Source organism: Trematomus bernacchii, unplaced genomic scaffold, assembly GCF_902827165.1.
Source record: "Trematomus bernacchii unplaced genomic scaffold, fTreBer1.1, whole genome shotgun sequence".
Taxonomy (NCBI): Eukaryota; Metazoa; Chordata; class Actinopteri; order Perciformes; family Nototheniidae; genus Trematomus; species Trematomus bernacchii.
Genome location: NW_022987664.1, coordinates 243,392 through 266,872, shown reverse-complemented (window position 1 = coordinate 266,872; position 23,481 = coordinate 243,392). Strand labels below are relative to the sequence as shown.

The 23,481-nt window shown below is 40.5% G+C and overlaps 1 protein-coding gene across 1 annotated transcript in view; it reads right to left on the bottom strand.

Annotated features, from left to right (window-relative positions):
* LOC117487108 (attractin-like protein 1) overlaps positions 1-21,095 on the bottom strand; it is a gene marked incomplete in the record, with an annotated part of 280,186 nt that extends 259,091 nt beyond the window's left edge. Inside the window, 1 exon segment of the mRNA XM_034135755.1 lies at positions 20,377-21,095. Coding sequence (XP_033991646.1) covers positions 20,377-20,603 — 227 coding nt within the window.
* Positions 21,096-23,481: the final 2,386 nt, after the last annotated feature.

Below are 23,481 nucleotides of genomic sequence, written 5' to 3'. Positions count from 1 at the left end.
CTTCTAAAACACTGTAATCTGTATACATTCCCCAAAAAGATTACAATGTCTGTGTTTTTTAAACCGGTGAACACAGATCTTTGTGTTTGGGAGGCAGTATTTGATTTTTCAATGACGACAATAAGCCCCTCTTTTTTTCCACAAAAGGTTGAATTATTGTAAGTCGCTTTAGACGGAGCATCTGCCAGATGGATTTAATGCAATGTTACGTAATGTTTTTGACCGCCTGGCTGTAGCCGTTGCTGGTAATTATCTTTTCTGTAGCTCAAAAGCACATAAGCGTCTGAAAGAAGATTACGCTTTGCCTAGCAACGTCTAAAAGCACGATGAGATCAGAGCTGCAGGAAGGGACATAACGTTACTTCTTCCTCCTTTTCTTTGATCTGTTAAAGATGAAATATTTGTAGTTTCCCTTCCCTTTAGTGTGTGTTATCGGTTTGTGTGCATGTAAATGGTCTGCAAAGGCTAAAATCCCTGTTCCTTCCACAAGCAGTATGAGGAAAATAAAGAGCTTTTTGAACATTAAAGCATGGAAACATGTCACATACAAATATGAACCTGGAAATGAGCAGAATATGGCCCCTTTAATGTTGTTGTTGTTGTTGTCCTGCAGTGAGACTTAAGTGTTTACGTTCATTTAGAGAAATACAATTCCTTAAATGTGTTAATGAAGCAGATTCTAATGGAATATAAAGCCACACTAGAAGACAATGCTTGCTGCAAAGAAGCTACAAATGCTAAAATGTGAACGCTTTACACACATTTTCAACGGGTAAATAAGAAGAGTCAGTGTCACCAGTTGAGAGCCTGAGCTCATTTTAAAATTCTTCATTCTTTTGCTGAGATGTGGCGTTAAATACTGGGTAGAAATAACCTTATATGTCACAGTGAAGTCGACCTTTTGGATGTAAAACGCCATCACTTCCATCGGTTTACCATATCAGGCATTTGTGTGAAATTGAACACCATGAGAGTTTGAATTCTTGAACCAATCATGTGTTTTGAGATGTAAAAGTGTCCTTTGATGCCGTCACGAGACAGACAACTCAAAGAGAAAGTGTCTAGTGTGAAAACTAAATCAAAGAGGACGGCGTAACAAGAGAACATGGGCAAACAACCAGACATGAACACAAATAATCCCGACTGTGGACTCGCTGTAAACACACCCACCACGTGTAGCACATTCTCTCTCTCTCTCACACACACACACACACACACACACACACACACACACACACACACGGGGACACACAAGAAAATAAATACACAGGCACACAGGGAAGCAGAGCCAGCACATGCTTCAGTGATGAACTCATCTGTGAGAAAACACAGTTTGGAGCTGAGAGGGGAATATGGCTTTTTTTTCTGGGTGGATTGCCGGAAAAGTGTGTGTGTGTGGTGTGTGTGTGTTAGATGAAGTGTGTACAGAATAACAGAGGAGAAGAAGAACAGAGAGGAAGGTTTGAAACCCAAGAGATGCTCTCTGCCAGGAAAAATTACTTTTGCTTCAGAAAAGTGTCAGAGTACAATCTCCCCACACCACACACACACACACACACACACACACACACACACACACACACACACACACACACACACACACACACACACACACACACACACACACACACACACACACACACCACACACACCACACACACACACACACACACACACACACACACACACACACCACACACACACACACACACACACACCACACACACACACACACACACACACACACACACACACACACACACACACACACTAAAGCTGCACAGTTGTTTGGTTGTTTAAAGCTCAAGGATTGACAGAAGCACTCTCTCTCACACTCTCAAACATTTAATGCATACTTTCTGTGTTTGCTCGCCAAAATAAAAGCCTCTCAAAGTAAGTGTGTTTGCCACAATGGGTTAAGGTGACATAAAATGACGTATATAGATAACTATATCTGTGTGTTTAGTGAGTTAGCAGGTGAAAAGCCATCTCCTAATACTCTTCGTCACACACAAAAGATTAAATGCAAGCTTTGTGTGTGGGCTCAACAAAATAAAAGCTTTCTTTCAAAGTCATTTTTGTTGTGAAGAAGCCACAAGAGGTTTAGGGTGATAGAAATAGAATACTAAAGAGGGTTTGTTCAGTGGATTAGCCGGTGAAAAGTAATTTCCTAATACCAGTGACGTGCGGTGAGGTTCATGGCTGGTTAGGCACTGACTCTTTCAGAGTCAGATTTACAAATATTATAGCCTATTTTGACCTTAATCGAAATATTCTGTTATTTTCAAAAGCTTTTTTAGTCTGATGCTATGATTAATTTTAAACAGACCGATCAACAAAAGGATACCCAAAAGAAGATCCCATTTTCATTACAGTTGTGGTCTGACCTTGACTTGAAGATGAATATAAGTCCATGCTATCCTTCTGGACAACAATCTCTATTACTGTTTTGTAAAAGTCCTCCTTATCTTCCTGTAGTTTCAAAAGTCTAGTTTGTTGTTTGCGTCTACCGTCTCTGTGTAGAATAACAGTAGCAACAAGAACCTGTGGGCTCACGTGCGCCCCCTTCAGTGCGGCAGAGGTTATGGCTGCCTCTCCTGGTGCTTTTTTCATTGCCGTTGTACGATGAGACCAGCGGGCCTAAATATCATATATACGTGAAATAAGTTATTTAGAGACTATGGATGGCGAGGATAAATGTAATAAAGGGATCTACAAACATTACATTGGTGACCTACAGTGAGATGGGAACAGGCATGCGCTTAGGGCCCACTTTCCAGCCAGTTTCTTTGGGGTGACGCATTCTGAGGTGAGGCAGAGCTCATCTGTGCCTCACCTCACCCCACAGTAACTGGCTTGAGCGCGCTCACAAAATAAGTGCCCGCGCTAAATTAGTGCCCGTGCTCCAGCAAGTTACTGTGGGCTTACGTGAGGCACTGCTCGTGCCTGCCTCACTCCTCATCGCTCCCGTAGCGGAGCTCGGCAAATTTGCTGATTTTGACTATAAAATGCGATTGGAATCATACATAAATCACATTTACACAAGATCAGTGGAGACATTTTATTATTATTATTATTTAGTTTTTCTTTAATTGTTTTTCCGTTACATTGGTGTATGACAGGTGAGGCTCTGCCTCCCCTGCCTCCACTGACTGCACGTTGCTGCCTAATACTCATAGTGACATTCCTGATTCAAAACCAGCCGATGGTAAACTTGACCACATAAAGGAAATGGGCCGTAGAACAACAAGAGTTCAAAATAGTCCAGATGGTAATTACACCGAAATGTGGGCAGCTAAAATAGAAAGGAAAACACTCGCAGCCGTACGATGCCCAACTCTAAAGAGAAACATAAGATGTGTTTACTGCACTTCACCATTTACACACTCGTCCCAGAGAGGGGAACTTTACAGCAAAAGGAAGGGGCAGTATAATGTAAATATAGAGATGAAATATAAATCAATATTACATAAAAATAAGTGTAAATTGAAGGAAGAAAAAGTAGTGGCAGTGTTGTGAAAAATAGCTGGAACATGGTGTGATAGCAGCGAGATAAGAGTACAAAACGATAGAGTTATTTTACAGGTTTATGTCACAGTATTTAAATGCAAATACGAAGTAGCAGGCAGTAATACTACTCGTAAAAAAGAACACGTTGCACATAAGTGTCGGTGTTGTTGTTTATGTGGTGGTTTACTAACAAATGTACTTCTAATCTGTGACGAATGATTTAAAATTCACTCCCAACGCCATCATTTCTAGTTATTATTTTACCAGTGTGCCTTTGCAGTCCTCCCATTGGACGGACGCAATGCATTGTGGGGCAGTTCAGTCAGTCCAGTAAACTCATGTCTCACACTCAGAAATGTTTGCTAATCCAGTTTACATCCGGGCATTTCTCACGTGTACAAAATCAATTTACTATGCAAATAAAAAACACACAATGTTCTGGATTTCAGTATAAATAGCTGATCTCTCTCATACCGTTACATCCTCAGGAAGAAACACAGGGGGTGTAGGTGCCATAATGCTACTTAGCCCAAGTTCATTATTTGTATTATTATTTGTTTACGTCACTTTTATTTGTTTGTTGAGCACTTCCGGTAATTGTCACATGGGTGTGGTTTGTCTATTTAAGTCACCTGTTTCATGTCGAGTGCGGATGACAGAGGGTGAGCTTGTGCTGTCATTTTTTCTGTTGACCGTTTTGTCCATGTTATGATTTTGTTTATTAAATATCCCAAAAACTATCTTGCTTCACTATGGACTTTCTCTTCGAAAACGCGTCACAGTTTATAGCCAAGTTTAGCCTCTCGGCGACTCAAACGCAACTGGGGATTGAGCCGCCACATTAAGTCAACAGAAAAAACGGTGATTCGCATCAGAGACTGAACTGGACGGACCGGCCGGCTTCCTAAGCTTACGGATCGCTTGGACGCTTCGGATAACGGACTTAACATTCTGTACCTTTGGAACCTTCGGACCGTTTTTCCCTAATCGATATGGATTGGAGTAGCCACGAGGACTCACTGATGGACACTCATTGACTGCAGCGCACAACAAGCTGAAAGCGGTAGGCACGATTATATCCTTTCTTGTGTATTTTTTGCTGGACACAGTTTGGGAAGCGTGACCGTTTGTCCATTGGGGACTTTGGCTTTTGTTGTCTGCTTGTTGTGCCGTGAGCGGCGGTTGTGTGTGCTTGTTATGCCGTGAGCGGCGGAAGTTTTCGAATTGTTTGTTTTGCTGTGGCGGGCGGGCCCCGCTGGTTTAAGTTTCATACCAGTGAACACTGTCGTGTTACTTTAAATGCTAAGGCACCACACATATTGCATCAAATATGAGTGACACAAACGATGGAATGGAAAAAAGGACTGTCAAGCTTACTAGTAAAGCCTTGGCTTGCAAAATCGAACAACTGCAAAAAGAATGTCAGTCAAACGTGCAGAAGATTAAAGGACGCACACAGGAAATCAAACATCTAATGAAAAATGATGAAAATGCAAAGGATGTTAAACTCAAACTGGACAAATTAATTCATCAATATGAAAATGCAAAAACAGCACATGAATCAGTTATTATGTTGCTTTCCGAAGACGACCTGGAAATACAAAATAACTGGTTTCAACAAATAACAAAACATAACAATGATGTTATGGAGGATGTACAACAATGGCTCTTGGAAACTGGGAGGAGGCCCTTTTTGCAAACAGGTCATGTGACTGCCAATGAACCAATCGCTGCAAACACAGATATTCCTCTCATTCTACCAGACGAGGCACCTGCCAATGTAAAGGAGCAATTTGAACACACTGAGGCTCAGCAGGACGTTCTCTTTCCCCCGTCAAACATGAAGGCTACATCATGCACACAAGATGATATACAACCTGGTGACAGCATATCAAACATTGGTAGCAGAAAAAGCAGGCAAAGCTCAAGATCAAGAGTTTCCAGCACCGCATCTGCACACATAAAAGCTGAGGCCGAAGTGGCAGCCATGAAAGTACTCCAAAAACTCCTAAAGGACAAACATGTCCTGGAAGCACAGGAGCAGGAATTGAGGAGGAAAAAGGAGCAAATGGAATTAGAAGGAAACATTGCTGCCACCATTGCAAAAATGAAAGTGTTAGCAGCCCCCAGGGGATCAGCTAATTGTTCTATATCATCCAATGGCATGCAGTCATATTTTGAAACGGGACAAAGGGAAATACAGTTTGTAACATTAAAACAACCAATCATAACCACCACAGACAGAGCTGTCACTAACATTGATACAGCTCCCCTAACACCCAATGCAGGCATCAGGAATCTAGATGAACATCTACGTGTAACATCTCCAGATCCAGTAACTGCCACAAGCAACAGTGACAAGTGCAATATATTTTCAGTCATGGAAAAACAAAATGAAATAACCGCTTTATTAATCCAGCAACAGTGTCTATCATCCATGCCCAGAAAGACATTCCAGTGTTTAATGGTGACCCACTTCAGTACCAAACATTTGTGAGATCTTTCGAATTCAATATTGAAAGCAAAAACAATAACCCCAGAGACTGCCTCTACTACCTGGAGCAATATACAACAGGACTGCCCAGAGACCTTGTACGGAGTTGCCAACATATGGCCTCAGACAGTAGATTCAGCAAGGCCAAATGGTTACTACAACAGAACTTTGGCAATGAACATAAAATTGCTACAGCATACATGGAAAGAGCTCTTTCATGGCCATTAATAAGGGCTGAGGACACAAGGGCTCTACAGGCATACACGGTCTACCTTAGAGGATGTTGCAATGCGATGGAAGATGTCAACTACATGTTTGAGCTCAACATTCCAGCAAACATGCTAGCCATTTTAAAGAAACTTCCATATAGGCTGAGGGATTTATGGAGAACTGTAGCATGTGACATCCAGGAAAAACACCACCAAAGAGCTGCCTTCAAGGATATTGTGGAATTCCTTGAAAGGCAAGTAAAAATTGCTACAGATCCCATATTTGGGGACATTAAAGACCCCCCTCCCGTAAGCAAAGACATAAGAAGGCCACAGCCTCATCCAAGTGGAAGCATCTTTGCAACCAACGTGAAGGTTACAGAAAATAAATATGACAGAAGCACTGTAGAAAACTGCTTGTATTGTAGATGTGAACATGCTCTGGAGATGTGTCCACAGTTAGGAAGGAGGACACATCATGAAAAAATCACATTTCTTAAAGAAAATGGTCTTTGTTTTGGCTGCCTGTGTAAAGGACACATAAGTAGAGACTGCAGGAAACGAATGAGGTGCAACATATGCAATCTAAATCATCCCAGAATGTTGCACATCCACCAACAAAGGAAGGAAATGGAAAACGAGCGAGAGGAAATGGAAGAAGCATCGGCAAACACTGCTGAAGCCTCAATTCAGACAGGTGGCCTTACTGGGGCCGGTGAAGATGGTTTGCAAACTCTCCATAGTACCAGTCCAAGTTAAAGCCCAAAAGGGGAACACAACAGTGCATACCTATGCATTTCTTGACCCAGGCAGCACTGCTTCGTTTTGCACATTAGGCCTTATGAACAAACTTAACCTCCAAGGAAGAAGGTCAAACATTCTGCTGAGAACTATGGGTCAAAGGAAGGTCGTTGAAACCAGCATTGTGTCAGGCCTAGAGGTTGCTGGACTGCATAACAGCAACTTTTGTGATCTCCCCGGCATATACACTCAGAAGACTATGCCCGTGCACAAAGGAAACATTCCACGTCAAACCGACATCAATCAATGGTTGCATTTGAGGGATGTTTGTCTACCTGAAATTGACGCTGAAATTGAGTTGCTGATTGGTTCAGATGTTCCAAAAGCCCTTGAACCAATTGATGTAATCAGGAGTGTGGGGGATGGACCTTATGCCGTAAAAACCATGCTCGGATGGACAGTTAGTGGACCATTAGGAGGATGTCCTTTTGATACTCGGGACAAAACTTCATTAAGTGTAAACATGGCCGAAGCGCTGGTCTTATCTGCTTTCAGCGGAGAGGAGATGGACACTGAACAGGCAGAAAAGAAGGGTGATAAGAAAGAGAAAGGGGCCCAGAAGAGCAAGAGAATTATCCGTGCTCCCATTGACAGTGAAGACAGTGAGCCTGAGCAAGAGAAAGGTGGAGAAATAGAGGAGGAACAAAAGAATGAGGTGAGGAAGGAAGCTAAATCGATGAAGGAACATAAGAAGAGAAGGAAGAGGGAAGCTAAAGAGAGAGGGCAGCTTGAAAAACAAATTGTCAGTCAACAGCTGAAGGTACACGAATTAATGAGTCAAATGTCAAACCTGAAATGTGAACTTTCACAGGAAGAAGAAGCGTATAAGGCTCTTGAAATCCAGATGAACACTCAAAAAGCACCAGGAATGGAAGCAGAAAAACATGTTATCAAAGAGGAACTACAAGATATTAAATTGCAAGCGAAACCAACGAGGAAGAAGAATAAGACAGGTTTACACTTCCGGCTGCCATCTTAGTTTGGAACAAGTCAAATTGAGAGACGTTTGAAACTCCTCCTTTTCTCTTTTTTCCAGCTTACTGAAATGTTGGTGTGAATATGGAAATAGTATCAACATATAGAAGCCAACGATTAAAGAGTCTCAAAAGCCACAGAGGAAAAGAGGATTGAGATCCCTCGGATGGAGAACATGGTGGCAAACAAGAAGAAAAGGGACTCGTACGTATGCTTCGGATCAAGACCGGGGCTGCGTTTCACTTCGGTTAAATGGATTCCTTGCGTCCCTCACTTGCGTCGTTTCCCTGCGTTTAGTCCCTCCCACCAGGGAAGCATGGAGAGACGCAAGGAAACCACGAGAAGCAGGGAAATGAGTTTTAAGAGCAATGGGACGTCCTTTCCTCCGGAGCGTCACGTGAAGCGACGTCCGTTTGTGATGACGCCGCACAGCTGATCGTCTGACAGCAGCTCTGTCCCCGTTATTTTCACACACACCCCCGCCTCTGTTAGTACACATTTACTGACACAAACATGTGTATCATCTGTTGTAGACCCAAATAAATAAAATAAAATAAGAACTAATTCACAAAAAACATAAACGCCATTCTTAAAATGTATAAACGAATATTAGTTTGGTTAATATTGATTAGAGTGCACAATATAAATAAAATAATTGTGAGAAGAAAAAGAGATATGTGTTATCTATCAAAACCCAGTTAGATTAACATTAACTGGATTGCACACTTTGTGGATATGTAGCAAATTAACATGTTAAATAGCACTTAATGACTTACTGAATGGAAAGGACAATAAATGAAAATGTAAAATGAAAAAAGCGATCACGAAAATGTTTCCAATAAATGAATAAAATAATTTTTGACCACTTTGTTGTTCAGATATATCACATATTTGTAACTGAATGATGCATTCATTGAAACAAAACACGGTATAAACTGAGGAGTGAGTCCCGTGAGTTTTCATGTGTTTTCTTCACTCCGCTGGGAAACTCTGCTCTCATGTCAAGAAGCATCAGATCAGTGCATGCGCTGCATCGTCCAATCAGTGAGCGATACACAGTAAGGGGGCGGGGCGAGTCTCTGAGGATTTCATCGAAGGATGGTCTGGTGGTTCCTCGGTTATAGCTCCTCCATTGTCGCTCCTCGCTCCTCGATCCTCCGGCAAAAATAAGGCCATTGGGACGTTACTCAAAATGGCGCAGACAAATCAACTTCCGGTGAGACCGAGACCGAGGAGCGAGGAAAGGAAAAATAAGAGAAGTGAAACGCAGCCCAAGACTGGTTTCTTGAGCAGACCAATTAACGAAGTTAGCCTTCTTCAGGAGGCAGAGGACTTTTTCCAAGTCTAAACGGACTATTTTTTGTCTTTTATTTTATTTTTTGTCTCCTGCCCCCTGCCCCCTGCACACACACAAACCACACTAAGCATTTTTACTGATACTGATTAGTGAGTAAAGATCACTTTTCCAAAAAGACTGCAATATATGAACTCTGAACAAAAAGAATTCAAGAAAGAGATCTGGACGTATATTGTGTGTATTGTCATTTATTATAGTGTAATTATAATTTTGTGAAATGATAATTAGGGGCCGGTATTGTAGGTGCCATAATGCTACTTAGCCCAAGTTCATTATTTGTATTATTATTTGTTTACGTCACTTTTATTTGTTTGTTGAGCACTTCCGGTAATTGTCACATGGGTGTGGTTTGTCTATTTAAGTCACCTGTTTCATGTCGAGTGCGGATGACAGAGGGTGAGCTTGTGCTGTCATTTTTTCTGTTGACCGTTTTGTCCATGTTATGATTTTGTTTATTAAATATCCCAAAAACTATCTTGCTTCACTATGGACTTTCTCTTCGAAAACGCGTCACAGTTTATAGCCAAGTTTAGCCTCTCGGCGACTCAAACGCAACTGGGGATTGAGCCGCCACAGGGGGTTATGATTCATAATGTGTGTGTGTGTGTGTTTGTGTGTGTGTGTGAGAGAGAGAAAGCATGTGAATGTTTAGTGGAGGGAGGGGCATCGGAAGGCCATCTGTCCAGTGTGTGTTAATCCTGATATCATGAGCGAAGCAAGGGCAACACACACACACACACACATAAACACACACACACACACACACACATAAACACACACCCTTCAACAACGACAATGGTGGCAACTTCAGTTCACGAGCTGTGTCATCATCACTGTGCACTGCCTGAGGCTTACACACACACATAATCACACACATTATCATACACACACACACACAGTGTCAGTGGATGATGTCTCTAATGTCAGAAAGCACTCTGTCTGTCTCCATTCGGCCTGTCTCTCTCTGTAACACTCACACTGTTGTTTTGTCCTTGAATGGCTTCTTTCTCTCCACGCATATTCATTATTTATTCTTAAAGTAATGAGTGTGTTCCCAGATATCGTGTTATGTTATTTTAGAAGAACATCCAGTAGGTGTCAAGTCTTTAATCTTGTCTCGAGGCCTTCAAAATATTTACTTGTCACAGTTTGTGTTCCTAACATCCGCCTCAAGGTTTGATTTGTCCACAACATTTTGGCACGTAAATGAGAAACATGCGCGACATTTTAAGAGACTTAACACCAAAACAGCTGTAAAAAGGCAATATCAATTATTCTTACAAGTGAGAAGCCAAAATGCTTAGGTAAGTGTTAGGTAAATGGTGGGAAATGAAGCCATTGAATAGCAATAAATGCAATATCATTATCAAATTGAAAACTTGCAACACACACACTCATGTTTCCAAACGTCCAGGATACCGTCTGATTCCAGCCCTACATGTGTATGAAATGCGTCACAACTGGACCTAAATTATGCTTTTTGGGGTTTTCAAGAGGGAGTTTCTCTCCTACACACTGGGCTCTGGTTTCAGACAGAGAATGCCATTACACATGATATAGTGTTTTGCAGAAAGGTTTCATAATAATGTTTTCTGTTTAAATGAATTCAAGCTGAACCCTGAATGAGCGCCAAAGTATGTTATGTTATAGTGATGCAGCCATTTAGATGAACTTGATTTCTTTCAGGCATTTCACCAACACAAACACCTGCTGTTGTCTAATGTCATGCTAATGTCTGTTGTGTTTGCCAGCTTTCACATCATATGTTTATTGGCAGTGTGTGCATCACATAATTACATATTTTTCTAGAAAAACACCGCTTTTGCCCTATCTAACACCAACTGTTTTCCTTGAGATGCTCAATTAGTCAAGACTGGTCTGATAGACGAGACTAAATTGGGTCATTACCAATTGGAGAATTTAGCTCAAAGACCTTATCTCTAAAATGGTAATTTATAGCAATAATCAACTACTGTATGGACAAATACCAGGTTCATTTGACCCCGTATTATTGCCCACTTCTTATTTGAAATGTTAATAACAAGCAATAAAATCCCATTGGATCTTAACATTGGTCATGATTGAAGTTCCCAGGCTTTATTACAGTTAAAGTAGCAGGTTGCTGTTTTCTAAATACATTAATCAACAGGAGAAATTCTACGTATCATCCATCCTGCTGCCTCACATACAGCAGAAGTGATGTAGAGCTGAAGGGAACCATAATGGGCTCCAACGTCATGTAATAGGATTTCTGTTCCACCATAACAAACTGCGCTCACAGTATTAGAAGACAGATTAAATCAGACATGTAGTGGAAGGCTTTAATCTGGAACCGTAATCCCATTTCAGAAAAGAGAAAAATAGTATTTGATGTATTTCTTTTTTAAGAATGGACAGGTCTGAGTGATTGCGTTGCAGCAGACTGACGTCATGCAGAGTCTGAAGTCTGAGTCGGTGCATTTATCCGGCTCCAGAGTGATAAATCCAGTTTACCCGGCTCCAGCTGTCTGAGAGGCAACAACAACACACTGGAAGATGGCTTTACCTCAGTAAGAAACAAGAGATTCACTCAGAGTACGTAGAAAGTTCCAGAAATTGTGAGGTTCTGCATTGAATTGGGTGCTCCTGAGTGCCATATTTGTCAAACTTCTCACAAATACTTTCTCCGATATTCACGAAATGTGGTACACCCATTGCTCTTTTCATTGCAAACATATTTTATATTGGCTTTCATTAGCTACGCCCAACCGGAAGTCGCCCATTTTGGAAAACGTGCAAGTTTAGCATAAGGAATAGTTGATTGCTTAAAAAAAGCGGTCGCTGGTCAAAGGAGAAGGTCCTGTTTTTGACGATTTACCTGTGACATAATACTCAAAACTACTCTCATATAGTTTCTCCGATATTCACAACATTTGGTACACACGTTGCTCTTATGATTGCAAACATATTTTAAATTGGCTTTCATTAGCCACGCCCACCTGAAAGTCGATTTTAGGAGGGAAAAGTCGATTGGTGAAACGAGGATTGGTCAATGGAGAAGGTCCCGTTTTTGACAATGTATTTGTGACAAACTACTCACTTAGTCTTTCCAATATTCACGAAATGTGGTTAACACATTGCTCTTATCATTGGGAACATATTTCATATTGGCTTTCATTAGCCATGACCAGTCGGAAGTCGGCCATATTGGAAAATGTGCGAATTTCCTGTATTTTAGGCAAACTTTTATAAACTCCACAAAGAGAGGAGAGCGAAAAAACATTTAATCCTGGATGGAATAATCACATGTAATGTCAAATGTAATGCTAATTGTGAAGGAATAGTAGAATGCTCAAACAATGAGAACATTTTAGGTCAAAAGGGGAAGTTATTTATTTTAATACTCGCATATAGTTTCTCCAATATTCACAGAATTTGGTAAACAAATTGCTCTTATCATTCCAAACATATGTTCAATTGGCTTCCAATAGCCACGGCCAACTGGGGGTCCGCTATTTTGAATAATGTGCAATCTAATCAAACGTTTACAAACTCCTCCCAGAGAATGGATCAGAAAAATTAGAACTTCTGATTGAATAATGTCAAATGTGACTCTAAATTGGGAAGGAATAGTTGATAGGTCAAAGGATGAGGTTGTAAGTCAAGGAAAAAAACACAATTTTTGACAATTAACTGCAAAAAAAATAGAGCCATTCAACAAACGCAGAGGTGCGAGCAGCTTTAGTTCATTATTATTTTTAAATCAATTAGCATCATCAATATGGTTTTCCAGAACCTCCCTCTGCATATCCGTCTGGAGATAATGACTCAAATTGTTTGATGAGTGTGAGTTCATTTCACATTGGCCTCCAGCGTTTCTGTCTGCACTTAGCATGCAAGAGACAAAGTGAGATTAATGCAGCTCTTCAAACTCGGAAATCCTCCAGCAGATAGATTCACTTTGATGAACTGCGTTAGACCGGCCGAAGTTTAAACCGCCAGACAGAGGTGGAAGAAGTACTCTTTTCTTAATTAAAAGTAGAAATATAAAAATAATCCATTACAAGTAAAAGTCCTGAATTCCAAAATGTTTTAAGTACAAGCAGTAGGTAATTAGCAGTATTTAAACCAGTGTATACTGATATAGACCTGAACATCAGCAGGAGAGGACTCTTTAAAGTAGAGACACTACATACTGATATACACCTGAACATCAGCAGGAGAGGACTCTTTAAAGTAGAGACACTACATACTGATATACACCTGAACAACAGCAGGAGAGGACTCTTTAAAGTAGAGACACTACATACTGATATACACCTGAACATCAGCAGGAGAGGACTCTTTAAAGTAGAGACACTACATACTGATATACACCTGAACAACAGCAGGATACTATACGTCCATCCTCTTGTTAATATACTAGTATAAACAGATACAGACTGTTTATACATAAAAAAGGGAGGGTAGTACTAATAAAGAGGGAGGAAGTGTGTTCCTTAAATTCAGCAAATATTTACATTTTAAAGTCAAGTGTGTTTGGGGATGCTGAGCAGTCTTCCTGTAATCTCACCATCATCCCTTTACCCTCCAGATCTCGTTCAGATCGTGTTGCTTTTGTGTGATTTCTGTCTGTGTGTAAGTGGGAACAAGCGAGGCGTTATCTGGTCGGGACAAAGAGAGAACGCCGTCAGAAAACAAAGATTTAGACTGCGAGCAATGAAACTGCACACAGCACCAATACCTTAAATCAATAGACAAACACAACTACTCCCTATCTCTTCTTTATTGTGTGTGTGTGTGTGTGTGTGTGTGTGTGTGTGTGTGTGTGTGTCCACATGAGGCTTTAGTATGGAGTATTTTCAGGCCACAGCAGTGATATTGAAGCATGCTCTCTTTAGTCCTTAAAATAAATATGAAGACAGTCGTGTTTCTACAATATTAGATGTTGACAGGGAGATTTGTGCGACACACAATCCTCTGGTAGATGTTTTTCAAATGGATTACTGGAAGATTTATTAAAAAACAAGCTTGATACAAAGGCCTGTGTTCATACAATATATAGAAAGGACAGCATAATGTATTCAACACAGTGGAATTTTTTTTTTTTTTTATCCATTTAAGAAGGAAATAAATAAAAAATTGAGTATAAATATTTATACAAACATAGGGATTTAAAGTTAGACATTTAAATATAAAAATAAATAAAATAAATATATATAACAAGAATGCATCTGTTATCTGTTTTCATTTTCGCTTCATTTCAATAGATTTATCACACCATCCGGATCCATAACAGAAACGCATTAACAGAAAATATAGCAGCCTGGTTTCCAGAGGCCTACCATAATGCTGCTATGAAAATACAGCCTAATAAAAAACAATAAGCCACCACCATTATAAAAACTAGGGTATAAAACTGTGGACGGGAGACCTTGAACTGCACACAAGGTCAATTACTGAGCCGGAGCCTAGATTAGATATTTTTATGTGCATGACGCCATATAATGTAAAGTCTATGAGACAGAGACATAGGCTATTGACTGGATGGGGAGAGAGGAAGAAGATTCCCATGTTTACGATAAAAGCCAAACAGTCATATAAAAACAGAGAAGGTCATGTACAGTACATGTAAAGGTTGGAAATATTGTGCATTGTGAATAGAAGACTACTGTCATTTGGTACTCTGTGAAACTGCATGCTAACAGCTAGCTCTCAGTGGTTAGCATATAGTGTTGCTGTTGTTTGGATTTAAAAAGTAGTGAACCATGTTAAAGGCAATCAACCCCACAGAAAGATTCAAGAGTCTGGATTTTAATAATGTGATTAAAGCGAGCCATTTCATTCATGATCGGACAGTTTTCTGACCACGTTAGCTAGCTAGCATGTCTGTTAGCAACATGACTCAACAACACTGACTAAAGCAGAGTCTCTCCTGTAACTTTACAATAATTGAACCCCCAAGGACAGAAACTAATATATATTGTAAATGGCATATTAAAGCCACATATCCATTCCAGTGTTGTCCCTATTGTATATCAATCTGTGTGAAAGTGAGGTGAAGATAGCATTGTTGGTAGCCAACAGGCTCGGTAATGCTAACATGCTAACGACAGGGATTCTGTGTTTTTATGAGGAAATCTGTGAAACGAAAGCCTGCTTCTCCTCTACCATCTATTTGTACACCCTACACCACCAAATGACTCCAGGGTTATGTGATAATCTTGTATTTGCTTGTGTACTAACCATTTCTAAGCAGTAGCCTACTGTCGTTAGCGCTGCCTGTGTTTTGCGCAAATCAGTCGCTCGTATTGCACTGTCCATAATTTTTATATTAGTGTGAAATGTAAGGATTTGTTTGTATGCATTTAAAGACCTTCAAACAATAAAAATGTGTCCAAATATCTGAGTCTTGTTCGGTCAGACTGTTAAACAGATAATCCATCTTTTTGATGTGCAAAACATTAAAGTGTGGATGAAAACTGCTCTAAATGGACGCTAACCGGCCAGCCACAGTGACAGAAGGTGTCCCTGTCATGTTGTGTCTCTGTTGTCCTGTTGTGTTTAGCAGCTTTCACAACAAACACATCGACTGTGAGATCAATGTAATACTCCGGAGAGGAAGAAGCAGACTGAAGTCCTGCCATCGCTCCGGCTTTACTCCTGCAGATGAAGCTGGAGGTGATTTCCAGAAAGGTAATGTCATCCTCTCCGGAGTGTATGAGGGGTTGTTAATGCCACGGAGGAAGAAGAAAAAAGGGAGCGATTATGCTACTCTATATAAATGGATCACATGCAGTATGTATTGTAGTGTTCACATATAAGACAACCCTGGTTATAAGATCTAATTTACTCACTTTGACATGAAATGCTTGTGTATCCTGTCCAGTTTTCTAATACTGAAACACTGATTGTGTGAGAAGCATGTTTTTATTTCCTGTTTGACCAAAGAACCCACTATACCTTCAATCGGAAATTAAACTCAACATATTTAGGTCCAATTAACTCTTAAAGAAAAACCTTTAAACAGACAAAAGCAGCATCAAAGCTTCAAACAACACGCAATGAAACCCTATGGAAAACAATTAGAGACGGAACAGAAATAAAAATTGTTTTTAGATCATTGAAATACAAAGCTTAAATATATATTCGCCTGATTGCAGGGATTATATGATGATAAGTTTGTATTTCAAATACACTCACTTTGTGAGGAGATCTTTGGTCTCAGGTGACTCATGCATGTTTGACCGTGTCCTAAAATAAATGTGTTTGCTCCACTTGGCCATTTCTCAGATAACCATCTATTTAAATGTATCTAGAAAAAAGTATCATGCCTGCCTGAAATGCCTCCATTTGACCCCTTTCTTTACTTCCGGAACATAGTGACTCTTTAAAGTAGAGACACTACATACTGATATACACCTGAACATCAGCAGGAGAGGACTCTTTAAAGTAGAGACACTAAATACTGATATACACCTGAACATCAGCAGGAGAGGACTCTTTAAAGTAGAGACACTACATACTGATATACACCTGAACATCAGCAGGAGAGGACTCTTTAAAGTAGATACACTACATACTGATATACACCTGAACATCAGCAGGAGAGGACTCTTTAAAGTAGAGACACTACATACTGATATACACCTGAACATCAGCAGGAGAGGACTCTTTAAAGTAGAGACACTACATACTGATATACACCTGAACATCAGCAGGAGAGGACTCTTTAAAGTAGAGACACTACATACTGATATACACCTGAACATCAGCAGGAGAGGACTCTTTAAAGTAGAGACACTACATACTGATATACACCTGAACATCAGCAGGAGAGGACTCTTTAAAGTAGAGACACTACATACTGATATACACCTGAACATCAGCAGGATACTATACGTCCATCCTCTTGTTAATATACTAGTATAAACAGATGCAGACTGTTTATACATTTTTTAAAGGGAGGGTAGTACTAATAAAGAGGGAGGAAGTGTGTTCCTTAAATTCAGCAAATATTTACATTTTAAAGTCAAGTGTGTTTGGGATGCTGAGCAGTCTTCCTGTAATCTCACCATCATCCCTTTACCCTCCAGATCTCGTTCAGATCGTGTTACTTTTGTGTGATTTCTGTCTGTGTGTAAGTGGGAACAAGCGAGGCGTTATCTGGTCGGGACAAAGAGAGAACGCCGTCAGAAAACAAAGATTTAGACTGCGAGCAATGAAACTGCACACAGCACCAATACCTTAAATCAATAGACAAACACAACTACTCCCTATCTCTTCTTTATTGTGTGTGTGTGTGTGTGTGTGTGTGTGTGTGTGTGTGTGTGTGTGTGTGTGTGTGTGTGTGTGTGTGTGTGTGTGTGTGTAAAGGGAAAAGCCAGTGTGCTATAAAGCAGCTGTTTCCTGGAGAAGCTGCCAGAATACCTGCTGTACTGAAAGTCCAAATAACAATCACTGGAGTTGATGCAGGCTCGTAGTAAATTACTGAAATTAATTACAATTTTGTGAATTAATGTGGCGTGTATGAGGTAACAAACCCACACAAAAACATCCCCACTGATCAAATGAAGCTGATGAAGATGGATCAGTCCTGTGCTGAACATTCATTTATCTTTTCACCCTTTAAAGCTGCATTTTAAAGTTTAAAATGTAGCTTTTTCTCCTAAATAATGGACTTTATCTCAGGGAAAGTGACTTTGACATGCACTGCAGTCTGCATAACGTCAACTCCTGCTCACTGTCAGAGTCGGTTTCTGTTAACAATGACCACAACCTTTTTCATGCTCAATATGTCCTGTTGAACCTCAAGAAAGCTTTGTTTTACATCGGAGACAAGTTGGCTTACAATCATGTTAGCAGAGGTGGAAAGTAACTAAGTAGATTTACTCAAGTACTTACTTAGAGGTACTTTACTTGAGTATTTCAATGTTATGCCTTACTTCTACTCATTCAGTTCAGAGGTACATGGTGTACTTTGACTCCACTACATGTATTTAATACCTTTAGTTAGTGTGTGTGTGTGTGTGTGTGTGTGTGTGTGTGTGTGTGTGTCCACATGAGGCTTTAGTATGGAGTATTTTCAGGCCACAGCAGTGATATTGAAGCATGCTCTCTTTAGTCCTTAAAATAAATATGAAGACAGTCGTGTTTCTACAATATTAGATGTTGACAGGGAGATTTGTGCGACACACAATCCTCTGGTAGATGTTTTTCAAATGGATTACTGGAAGATGAAAATGAGCCGAATATGTCCTCTTTAGTGTCCGAATACTGGTTCTAGTAGGGATATAACAAACAGGATAAACGCTTCTAATAAATTGTTGTTTACTTGACTGTCTGGATGAGACATGTCTGTATGTGGTTAACCATCACTGCCGGGTACAAAGTAGTCACTGAAATGAACAGCAGCTTTCTTTTGGAATAGCATATTCAGTCTCTACCTGGTTTTCAAACTAGCAAAGCATGTCCTCTCATATTCATCTTTACAGCCGAATACAGTACATCTCAGGATATATCAGAGGCAACTCTGTACTGCTGATTTATATTTAAAGAGCAGCTACGAGTCAGCAGGCTTTCTAAGTGTAGCGTAGTGACAGCCGCTCGCTCGGCTCACTCTAACAGCAGTGACCAAGCTGCTGTCTGGCCATTAAAATTACATGTTGTCATATTTAGAAAAAGTGTTTCGCACTCTTTGAATTGAACCAGTTGAACCTGAGCTCTCCTGCACTTATCTACACTGCATCCGTGACCTATAATCATGTGTTTATATGTGCTGCTGATTTCAGCTATTTATACAGCAACCCGGATAAAACATGTTTTAGCTAAAAACAAACAAGGGATCTGTTTTATTTCTCATATATTCTGGATACTATACGGTGGCAAACGCGCTCCTCAAAAAGCTTGTGAAACACATGAAGAAACATCTCCAACTTGAGGAAACATGCGTAGCGTTTACTAAAAGCAGCAAATACAATACGCTGTCGGCCACCGTAGTACGGTGGCCCTGAAGTGCAAGTCAAAACAAAATTTCAGAAAACGCTACAGCATTTCAGAAAACGCCACAGCATTTTAGAAAACGCTACAGCATTTCAGAAAACGCTACAGCATTTCACAAAACACTTCAACATTTCAACTTTTACGGAAAGGGTATTCCTTTAGGGAGAACACTTCTTGTTTGTGATTGGACAGAGCCAGCCAGAGAAGCACTGCTGTGATTGGTTGTTTTTGCTGCCAATCCAGAAATGACGTTTCGTGATTGGTCAGCACCCGACAGCGCAACATGTCCCAAAACATCAGCCGTTAGCTGTTAGCACACAGAGCTCAGAGCTCCTCATATCTGTTCAGAAACTAGACAAAAGTTATTATTATTTATGTCTGTATGACGTTGTTGTGAGTGTGGACGGAGCAGCTACAGGTTTTCTGAAATGTTGTAGCGTTTTCTGAAATGCTGTAGTGTTTTCTGAAATGCTGTAGTGTTTTCTGAAATGCTGTAGTGTTTTGTGAAATGTTGGAGCGTTTTCTGAAATGTTGATGTGTTTTCTGAAATGTTGGAGCGTTTTGTGAAATGTTGAAGTGTTTTCTGAAATGCTGTAGTGTTTTCTGAAATATTGAAATGTTTTCTGAAATGCTGTAGTGTTTTCTGAAATGCTGTAGTGTTTTCTGAAATGTTGAAGTGTTTTCTGAAATGCTGTAGTGTTTTCTGAAATGTTGAAGTGTTTTCTGAAATGCTGTAGTGTTTTCTGAAATATTGAAATGTTTTCTGAAATGTTGGAGCGTTTTCTGAAATGTTGAAGTGTTTTCTGAAATGCTGTAGTGTTTTCTGAAATGGTGTTTTGACTTGCACTTCAGGGCCACCGTAAAAAGTTCTGATTCTAATCTCACAATTCTGATCACAATCACATCCCAAACAAATGTTGTCTCATGTGTCCCTAATCCTCTTCCATAGATCAATGATATTAAGCTATATTGGAGAAAATGTATATTAAAACACACAGATGTAAACTCCCACATGCACTTGGCAGATGTCATATCAATTAAGAACTTACTTGAATCTCCCCTGGCAGTGTTGGCACTGATCTCCGACCCAGCCGTGCTCACACACACAGCTCCCGTTCATGCACTTCCCTGAAAAACAGCTTTTCTCGCAGGACTTGGACACCGAGGAGGCTTCCGAGAGGACCACGAGGTGAAGCAGCACCAATAATCCCAGGTATGTCCTCCTCCTGGACTCCTTCCTCCAGGTGCAGAGATGTAATCCTCCGATATCACCCATGATGGACGGAATTGTATGTATTCAATGTAAATAAATAGCAGCCCTGGATTAAACAACGAGCTGTCACTTTACACTGGAGCACCTTTACGCAAATTACGCACTATACGTGAACATGCCTAGCAGTGTGAAGAAAGCTGCAGGACAGAACAAAGAGATTAAACTTTGATGGCAACACTTAAAAAACACTGCAAATGCATTTCCAGTCGGATTCATCCGTGCAAACGACACGCACACCTTCACAGAAACCCAGTGTTACTGCGCAGTGCCTCCCCACAAGTCTCCAGATAACTTCCACCGATGTAAATAAACACCGTGACCGTGATGCTGCTTTCTCAACGTCAAAAACACACTGTAATCCACAGATGAAATCCCGGTGAAACCATGAAAATCCTGCAGCTGGATGCCTGGATGTGCAGCCAGACAAAGGTGTGTGTGTGTGTGTGTGTGTGTGTGTGTTCCCCCTCAGGATGCGACAGACAGCCTCTCCGGACTCTGGCTGCTGTCGCTGTCCGCTCCACAGCTGGTTTGTGACGGGGAAACTCCTGCACAAAGCCCCGAGCATGAGCAGTACGACCCGCTGCTGGTTAAAGGGCCAGGCACTCTTTAAAGGGACAGGCACTCTTTAAAGTGCAGAGGAGAGGAGACAAAGACAGGGACACAAACACCTCTGCACGGTTTATGCACCTGAAGCATTCAGCAGATACTTATGACTCAATAACAGAAGAAATACTTCTAATGGAACATGCATTATTTTATTATTATTATGATGCACTCAATTAAAAAAGGAATGCAACAGGAGAGATGGATAGATAGATAGATGGATTATGGGTCATGATAAATACATTCCTTGACTTTAACCATCTTGGCCACTCACCTTTGTAAAAAAACAAAAAACAAGGGAGATTTATATAGAGAATACATTTAGAACAGGGTAAAAACAAAACCTGAAACAACATAAAAACATATCTATGTTATGGAGACAATCATGAGACAAGACCATGTGAATGCATAAAATGAATGCTGTTTTATTGTTAATAAAATGAGATATGAATTGTATTACAGTAGTTTCAGCAGTATCATAATTTCCTTATTCTTGTTTAAAGACACATGGTCATTACAAACGCTTTTGCAAGATATGTCAATGTCTATTATTATCTAGTATTTCTTAGGTGAACTGTTTGTGGTTTAGCTCCAAAGGACCTCAGCATGCGTGTCATTCTTTTAGCTGATGGTCCTGATGGCTGATGCCTTGTTGTTACCTGCAGTAATAGTTTGGTGGATTTGTATTTGTTCAAGGACCTTTTAAAACCCTCAAGTAAATAGCAATTCTTTGAAATTCCTGCAGTGGATATTCAGTTCTCCAATTTTGTAGTCACTAAAAAACATGTTAGACTCTTTCTCACACACACACACACACACACACACACACACACACACACACACACACACACACACAGTTTTTATATGAGCATGCATAACCACAGGGAATGATAGCTAATTAAACAGCAAAATGTTCATTTCTGCTGGGAGAAAATGCTCTGAAAACCAGCCAAATACATCTTTAATGGATCCATTAGAGCACTGCTCAAATATTATCTTTATCTATTCATGAGCTGGGAATAGTAAAAGCGTGAAAGCATGCTGGGACTGTTTACTGTGGAGATTAATAAGGGAACATATTCATAAAGTGCACGACCATCCTCTGTATTTCTGAAGTTTCTGGAGCAGATTCAGACTCAGACATGACAGGAACTTTAAAACCAGCAGAGCCTGATTCCCCTCACAACTGTCTTCCTAATTTATTCCACTTTGAAGGCTTTACAGACACAAAGAATCACTTCGGAGTCGAGCGGTTCTTTCGGGTAAAACAAAGCCAAGATTTGCATCTGTGTTCCCCGAGGGCTCGCGAAAACATCCAGCGAGCGAGAGGACGATAATCCTATAATCAGAAGAAAGGCTGGAAGAAAGACGGATCATAACGCTGCAGGATGAGAAAGAGAACTTGAGATATTGATCACAACAGTGTGAACATTGAGCGCATTAAAGTGCATTTGATTAAAGACACAATTGCATGACCCCGTTACATCACCCCAGCAGCGCTCCAAATCCCCCAATTTCCTCCCTGATCACTTTTGATTTATCGAAACTCAACACAGCTGTTTAGTTTCCAAACATCAACAGTAATCTGGGAGGAGGACATTCAAGGGATTTCACTTAATGCTCCACTCATCAATATTTTTGAAGGGCTATGTGTAATGCTAAGGCGTCGCCAGCAGTAAATTACCTCCAGCTCTGAAGATGATTGGCTGAGTTTTGCTCACAGTTTTGGTTTTTCAGGAAAATGACTGTATGTTTAAGTGTCAGTGCTCTCTTCAACTTCATTTCCAGCAACAGCAGGAAACACACAAGCTCTAATAACCCCTGTTCTACCTGCACAGCACAACACAGAAGATGTTTCTCTCAGAAGTTGGAGGAGACCAAACCGGAGCTCAAAGGAGAGTTTAGTTTCTGTGATTTCCATCGTTTTCAAGTTATTTTAAAGGGGACCTATCATGCAAAATGCACTTTTCTACGTCTTTTCTACATGAATATGTGTCCCCGGTGTTCCAGGGAACTCACCAAGTGTCAGAAAACACAACCCTCTCTATTTTCCTCCATACCCAAATCTCTAAAAAAGGGGCTGCAACGGATCTGATACAGACTGATCCAGATTTGAACACTGTCCTGACGTCAGGACGGTGGCGCTACGGCTATTGGGCCAACTCCACCAATCAGGAGGAGATAGCCACGGCCATTGCCGTTCGAAAGCGCTGGAGACGCTGTAGTACATATGCCAGGCCTGTAGATGGTGCTGTTCTCACAGAATCTGCCCTTGCAG